Raw genomic sequence first — 7,791 nt, 5'->3', positions numbered from 1 at the left:
GGCAAAACTGTACTATTGGGCCCCTAATACACGACATGTTCCGCTAGAGGTTCATCAAACTGGTCAGATGTGTTTATTCTGAGCATAAGTGAGCCCAAACAGAAGAGATCAGCTTTCTCTTGTTGTTTCATGTTACAGCGCACCGAGCAGAAATGCTTAGACTGCAGCTCAGGCTTGTGCTGCATTACCATTTTCAGGTGACACACTCGATGCGTAAAACATGTGTAAGATTTCTAACAATGAATCCAACTTGTATGATAGCAAATATGTTGACATCAAACAAATGCTGCTTGTGATCTTAGTCATAACAATATCACTCTTAAAATGAGCAAAGACTTTCAATACAAATAAAATGAAAGTTTTATTGTTTACAGCTTTTTGACAGAGCAGAGGGCTTAACCTCAAAAGTAAACATTTTTCTTAAATATTTCCAAGAAAAATGAATGCAATTTGTCATTTTGCAACACATTTCTTAATCTTTGGGTTATACTTCTCATGCAATATAAAAAGCTTTATTTGCCATTTCTGTAAGACAAAAGAGATACACTTCGATAGAGTGATAACACAGACTGAAATGCAATATTTTTCTCAATGTATTAACACAGTATATAGTAAAACGTGTTTTTTTTCCAATCAACAATAAATTAGAATGTTAACGGACAAATAGGAAAGTGGCAGTAAGGACATGGCACAGGTAGCTTCATTAAACTTTATAGCGACAAATACACTTCATCTACAACATCAATACTGCATTTGAATACAATATAGCTTTTTGTATTCAATACCAGTATTTTAGGGAATGTAAATTTCATGATAATTAAAATTGTCTAACAGAAAATCTGTTGCAGCAATACAAAGCAGCTTCATTTAAAATAAAGATTCCAGCAAGAATATGCGTGCAACACAGTTTTCAGCATAAGGCATGAATGTATGAATGTTATCATTGTGTGTATCGTCGGCATGCATCAAAATTTACATATTTGAAAAACTTAAAATCGACCACATTTAAATATTTCTTGAGCTAAGATATACGAATGTTTTTTTTAGTTTAACCACCATGCATTTAGAGTGGATCACTGAATTTCCACAGCCCATTGATGAACAAGACACATTTTCATAGTGAGCGAAAACATTCATAAATAAAAGCAGTAAAACTGGATTCATACAAAACTACTTGTATATAAATAGTTTGTTGGGACAGAGTTATGTAAGGTGCCTGATCAAATAAAAACCTCCTTAATGGTTTACAAGCTATAAAAGAGTGAGACACATCTATGAAAGTGTAAGAATTCATTACATACAATATATATATTTCATGTTTCATACAAAAATATGCTTAAGTCGTAAAAATATATAGGAATTATATATATATTATAATAATATAGTAATATATAATAATATATATATATATATATATATGATACATAAAAAAATTGTAAACAATATGAAAACATCCATAATGATAGGATAAGATTTTATCCCAATAAACTTCACAATAAACAAAGAAATGGAGGACATATACACAACAAAAGTGCTCATGCAGACACTACCACTACTTTAGCCCTTTGCACAGCAGGGACAATCCCTGTATGCTGAGACTGAGGACCAATGGGAGAAACCCTGCTTCATTTCCTGTCTCCGACCACAGCCTGTAGCTGTCTCTCTTCAGTGTCACATTGGTGGAGCTGAGCAGCTGCTCGGCCAGTTGGAAGGCCTGGTTGTCTTGCAGCGGGACCGGAAGACACTGGATGGAGAGAGGCTCGCTGCTCTTCTGTAAGCTGCACATCTGGTGAGAGAGATATTAATACATGGATGGATGATTGACAAAAAGATTTCTAGCTCTTTGCAAAGTCATGAAGGCTTCAATCTTACTTTGCTTTTAAGGAATAGTCCGACATTTTGAGAAATTCGCTTATTCTAACTATTTTCAACTCATGCAGTCAACAGTGTGCAGTGAATTAAACAAGTGAACTAACCAGTGCGTCGAAGGCCTCCAGAAAATCAGGGCGGCTCTCGCTCAAGAGGCTCAGAGTTTGATCAGGCAACTCTACAAAAACAATAAAACACAACAGGGTTAGTTAACCTGTAGAAAACTACTTTTGAGTACTACCTTTGTTTGGCTCAAAGCACTGAGGGAAAACGTTGCCCTATTCAGTCGAGAGTTCACCCTCACCTTCCATGGCACTGACCAACAGGTGAGCTGCGTTTAGGCGGGCAGGGTTTAGAGTGTCCAGTAGGGCTGACAGGGATCTTCTCTGACTCTCCGACAGTTCTTCGTGCTTGGCGATATCGAGTGTTTCCCCACTGCACAACTCTTCCAGCTAACAGAGAGAGAGAGAGACACAGAGAGAAGGCAAAATGGAGAAAATTTAAAAGAAAAAAGGAATGGTGGTTCAAACTAGTGTCACAGATGTTTGCCGATATACTGTCATTAAATAAAATAAAAAGGTTTTGGGTGACTGTCCATCGGGGTAAGTTTAGTTGTACCACATGTCCCCTGTAGAGATGAGCCAAAACCGACTCATGGGCACAACAGACCTGTGGTGTGTTGGTGTCATGTCATGTTAGTGTGTCACTCACCAAACACTCCATATAAGACAGAGCAGTTCTGTCCCTCAGAGTCTCTTGGAGTCTGTTGAACAAGGCCCATCGAGGTGACTGGGGGAGCTCTGCTAGAGGAGAGAGGTCCATCTCCTCTGATCCTGTAGGACACCGGGAGACACTGCATCAGATTTGAAACTGACGCTACACCAACATGCTGCACATCCATCCTTCCATATACACATTTTTCATAGTATTCAATCACCAAACTTGGCATATAAATACTAATACAACCAATTCCTTGTTTTGATATTACACTGTTTTCTTACAAACAGTTGCAGAGTTGTTGTCGGCTCAACCTATTACCATAATTCTTGAACACATTATGTGACCTAACTCAAAAGGTCGCACTCTTTTATTGCTGTAAAAAGTCCGGCTTCTCCCAAGACTCTTCTTATTCTCCAAAAACAAGCATGATGCTTTTTATCACCATGAAGATTTTGATGCAGACTGAAATGCAGGAGCACATTAACTGCAGATTCACAGCAAATTTAGAGGATTGTGTAACCTTGGCAGGGGTGTGCCATCTTTGACTTTGTTCTCGTTTTTTATTTTTGGGTTGGTTACAACTGATATGTCATACTACAGCCGAATGGGTGAGTTGGACGGGGTTGTACCATCCTGAATTTGGAAATCTGAGAGTGGAAAACTGACTATTTGGCAAAATTATAAGATCCCATTTCTATCACTGTATAAAGAGGTGTACATTACTGTCAATGACAGACTAATAAAAACACATTAGTACTGTCTTTAAAGTTGCAATAATTCCATGCTCATATTTATTATAGGTAGTTTAAGTTACAGGCTTTGCTACTGAGGCTGGTCAATATATTTCACAACAAATAACCAATCTAAACAATTCCTTCAATCCACAATTCCATCTGTTAGAAAAAAAGGGAAGCTATTTGATTTCCATCATTCCTCTAATGTGCTTCACTTCCTCACAAACAAAAAGAGTTATTTAGTTAGTTATTTAATGAGTAAGTGGCTAAACGTGTGAATGAATGGACACAAACCATTTGGCAGTTCACTCAAAGCTACTTTCTCTGGAACCATCTTCCCATTGCACACTCCGTCCACCATATCAAAGGAATCAAGGGATGGCCAGGACACAGGCGAGTCGGCCTCAATGCCTCCTATTGTGCCAGGTTGTAGACAAATATCTGAAAATACACACAACCTCATAGATATCACACATAGGGTCAAATGGATGCATGTGCCCACAGGTGCACAAACATATAAAGACACAATCAAAACACATCAATGAACATCAGCCTGTGGGATGCTACAAATGAGGAACTATGGCTATTCCTATTAAGTGGTGATGTTTGCTTAATAACCATCTGCTCGGCTTCCCTATTCTTTGCCATATTTAATGTAACTGCTATTTGCACAATATTTAAGATGCAAAGCTACAGAATAACAGCGTGACAAAGATTCGGTGGAATTGGAGAGGATGGAGAAGTGACATTGTAATTCATACGTTGCCGTTTCCGTCAGTCCGCCTCTCGGTAAGCTCACACACGCTTTGACACACACACTCACACACCCAAGCGTGCACATGCACAAACTCACCATAGTGCCCATTCTTTTTAATCTCCAGTTCCAGGACGCTGTAAGCAATGACTGTACCAGAGGGGATCTCCAAGGAAACATCGCTTTCCGCCTCAATGTTGTTGCTGTCCTTCACCTGATAATACACATATACAATATACACACACACACACACACACACACACACACACACACACACACACAAAGAATCAGAATCAGAAGTATGATTTTTAAATCTGGTGATTTAAAATCAGACAGAAATATTTTTGGATTGAAAATATTTGAACGGCTTAACGCGACAAACACAAATATTCAATCTTTCCCCCAGAATATGACACCAATAACAATTTTAATAATAATAATAACTATCTGTTACTTCAGATATCATAAAGAAATTCCCATAAAAAAACAGTAAATCATAAATTGACATCAAACTGGAACTCTAGCAAGCTATTTTGCATGTTTTCTGAATTTCCTAAAAACACACCCACTCAAACCCCCCCCCCCCCCCCACACACACCCACCTTAACAGAGTTCCCCAGCATGCCCAGCGGCCCGAGAATCCCTTGAAAGATGCACTGCTCACTTTTCGTCTGGGTGATGGAGCAGGAGTCGGTGGTCAGAATCCTCTCCTTCACCACCGCCAGCACGTCAGCTCGCTTCTCCAGCTGCTGCACCAGCGGCTTCTGCATGTCCACCAGCCTGATGAGAAGAGAGACTGTTTGTATGAATCCACAATGGCAATGTAGTGTATGTGTGTAACATTAAGGTGGTGTCATTATCAGACAGCTATGAGTGTGTTCACATTGAGAAACAACACAAAGAACCAGGACAGATCCAGTGCAGTATATTTAAGTAAGATGACACGGCTGATCTCTGTGGTTTGCATGTTACTGGTCTCAGGTGTCAAATGCCTGATGTCTAATTACATTTATAGAGTACTCATCACATTAATAATGAAGTCATTCTTATGTCACAATGTGCTAATAATCAAGAAAGGAATTATTTAGCACCTGCTGCTGGAGTCTCGTAACAGCTTCTTCACATCCAGTTCCTCTTTCTTCAGGTTGCCAAAACATGACTGGAGCTTGGAAGAGCCCCGCCCCTCCAGTGTGATGCTGGCAGAGCCAGCCTCTGTCTCCAGCGTCCCAGAGAGATTGCCTCGAAACGTCCCCCTGTAGGTCACGAATTCTGTCTCGGTCACATCTGACAACACAAGTGGTGTGTGGGGGAAATATCTACTTAGTGAAACATGTGAAATAAAATATAACATTCATATAGCTTGAGCCATTTCTATTTACGGCAGTATGTATGTGCACACATACAAGGGCTGAGCACCGTGTCGCCTTGCAACAAGTCGCTGAGGGTGAAGTCTGTCGGTTGGTACTTGGGCCTCTTCCAGAACCAGATGCGGTTGCGTTTGACGACCAGTGCCATGGGAACCAGTTTCTTTGAGTCATTTACTCGGGACACGTGGATGAGGCTTCCTTCAGGGTCAATCTGACGGAGGAAGTTGGCAGTGGCTTTGGAAAACATGTCTTCGGTTGACGAGGACTGCAGACAGAGATCCAATTGAGAGCATCAGTTTTAGCTTATTTTTCATTTTTTCCACTGGAAGGCAATGAGAACAAACAGGGCCCTGGTGTGCTGGTGCCCAACTACTAAACCACAAAGGGTGATTTCCAGTTGGTATTCTCCCCAATTTCCCCCTCTAGATAACTTATGCAAGTTTGAGAAGTCCAAATGAAGCAAATCAGACCGTGTGTGGTGGACCACGTATCCCCACACGACCCTGCAGTCAACAGCTGGCAGTGATTTACAAGAGAGTCCCCCGGATATTGTTAATAGTGTGACCACAAACGCACAGACACTGGCTGGCTAATTCCGTTGGTTCAGCTTTCATAGTTGAAACATTTTATGTAATCAGGCATGATGGGGGATTTGTGCTGAGAGGGAAGAGAGAGTGAAAGAATGGAAGAAAGATTGAGCTAACAGAAAGAACGCAACGTTGGCTGGAGGACAGAGAAAGAGGCCAGTTAGGGAGATAAATCGAAAGCATCCCCCAGAATGGAAACAAGAGCTCCACCCACCTCCCCACACGTGTCAACAACACAAACTCCAGTTGACTTGACCTGTTTTCAGTGTGTTGAGTCATTTGCTCTGAATTATTAAAGAGTTGTCGTAACATCAGCGGGGACCTTTACCTAACCCCAAACTCGAATTCCAAAAGCTCAAATATGCTGTTTCTAAATAGTTTATATTTCTTTTGTTTAGTGTGATCTGGACCAAGGAAACTACAGAGAAAAGAGACAAGATAATAGGAAAAACATTTTAACATGAGGACATTTCGAACTAAAAACACACGTGGTTAAGTTAACATGCCATGCTATAAGGAAATATATAGCAGTAATGTAAAGGTAAATATAATGGTTCCTTAAAAACCTTCAGTGGCTAATCACCATAAAGCAAACAACTGACCCAAATCCATACTTTTTATTATTTTAGAAAAGTGTTTTCTATGCTTATCTATGAAAGGTACATATAAAGTAGAAGAAAGTACACATTTCCATTAAAATATTTGCCTGTATAAACAGTTGGTAATGTCCCCATAACATCCCTGCCGCGTGTGTACAAATGAAACACAACCACACACATACTTGCAAGTGTGCCAGAGCGCGCGTGTGTGTTTCCCGGCAGCCCACTTTTTCAAACGCAACCAGGCTGCTGTAACTGAGAGCTGCGCGTGCTTCCACAGTGAGGTCAGCTGCGGACGAACCCTAAAGACGCATGACTCGGATTATGAGTGTGAAATTAAAGAATTAAAGTGGAGATCACGGAAAAAGTACGTTTTTACCGAAAAATCCAACATAGAGCATAAAAAACAGACCACTTTGGTTATCTCAAGCGGACTAGAGTCAGACTAGAGTCCCTTAGTTGGTTTTTGTGTCTCCCACAAACAGTGATAAATGACTCATTTGTAAATGAAGTTGTCGCTTACCTCAAATTACTTCTTAAACAACTCTTCAGGTTTAAGATTACGCGTCGTCGGTTCAGAGCTCAGGTCCGTCCCGTTTATCAGTCCTGGAATGTTACGCGCAAAAGTAAACCAAGTAGTCCAAACAGGGACCAAAATAGTCCTGTTGATGTAACAGTGACACTTCCCTCTCCGTGTTACTATAAAGTTAGTACAGGACAACGGGTAAAAGTAATCCCTGATAGCGGTGGTGATCGGTCAGAGCTGTGGCTGAATGGTGGGAGAGAGATTAACTGAACAGTTATCCACTTCACGGAGGAGAACACAGACCGCTTCCTCCTCCCACTCTCACTGGACAGTTAATTATGATCATATGAACTCTGGTATTTGTGTGTGTCTGTGTGTATGTGTGTTTCAGGGGGACATGAGCAGACTTGCCTCTTTGATTTTCGAAATGAATAAAGAGGGGAAATTCCTGCAAGTCTTATTATTATTCATTCCTGCCATTTTGCATTTCACTGCCATTCTGATTGTAAATCGTAAGTAGGCCACATTGCCACCAGCTAGACCACATCCTGGAATGACAAACACCTCCTGTGCAGTTAAGTGAAATATTTAAACGTTCTTGTATGGTTATTAATAAGAAAACTCCTGCATTTGTA

The 7,791-nt window shown here is 40.5% G+C and overlaps 1 protein-coding gene across 2 annotated transcripts; it reads right to left on the bottom strand.

Annotated features, from left to right (window-relative positions):
• Window positions 1-348: 348 nt before the first annotated feature.
• On the bottom strand, window positions 349-7,425 carry LOC142972076 (gasdermin-E-like). 2 transcript variants are annotated; one of them, XM_076112870.1, is made up of 10 exons: window positions 7,154-7,424; window positions 5,481-5,709; window positions 5,169-5,361; window positions 4,680-4,857; window positions 4,177-4,291; window positions 3,618-3,764; window positions 2,581-2,702; window positions 2,174-2,321; window positions 1,977-2,047; window positions 349-1,786 (listed from the first exon to the last, which is right to left on the bottom strand). In XM_076112870.1, exons 2-10 carry the CDS (start codon window positions 5,689-5,691, stop codon window positions 1,553-1,555), a joined length of 1,419 nt encoding a protein of 472 aa, XP_075968985.1. In that variant the 5' UTR covers window positions 5,692-5,709; window positions 7,154-7,424; the 3' UTR covers window positions 349-1,552. The 2 variants fall into 2 exon arrangements, with proteins under 2 accessions (XP_075968985.1, XP_075968986.1); XM_076112871.1 differs by lacking the exon at window positions 3,618-3,764 and having other exon boundaries at window positions 7,154-7,425.
• Between the last annotated feature and the right edge of the window lie 366 nt (window positions 7,426-7,791).

The sequence above is a fragment of the Anarhichas minor genome, unplaced genomic scaffold (genome assembly GCF_050575085.1).
Source record: "Anarhichas minor isolate MPS153535 unplaced genomic scaffold, ASM5057508v1 ptg000051l, whole genome shotgun sequence".
Taxonomy (NCBI): Eukaryota; Metazoa; Chordata; class Actinopteri; order Perciformes; family Anarhichadidae; genus Anarhichas; species Anarhichas minor.
The sequence above is the reverse complement of the archived record's forward strand: the minus strand, read 5'-3'. Positions and strand labels throughout refer to the sequence as shown.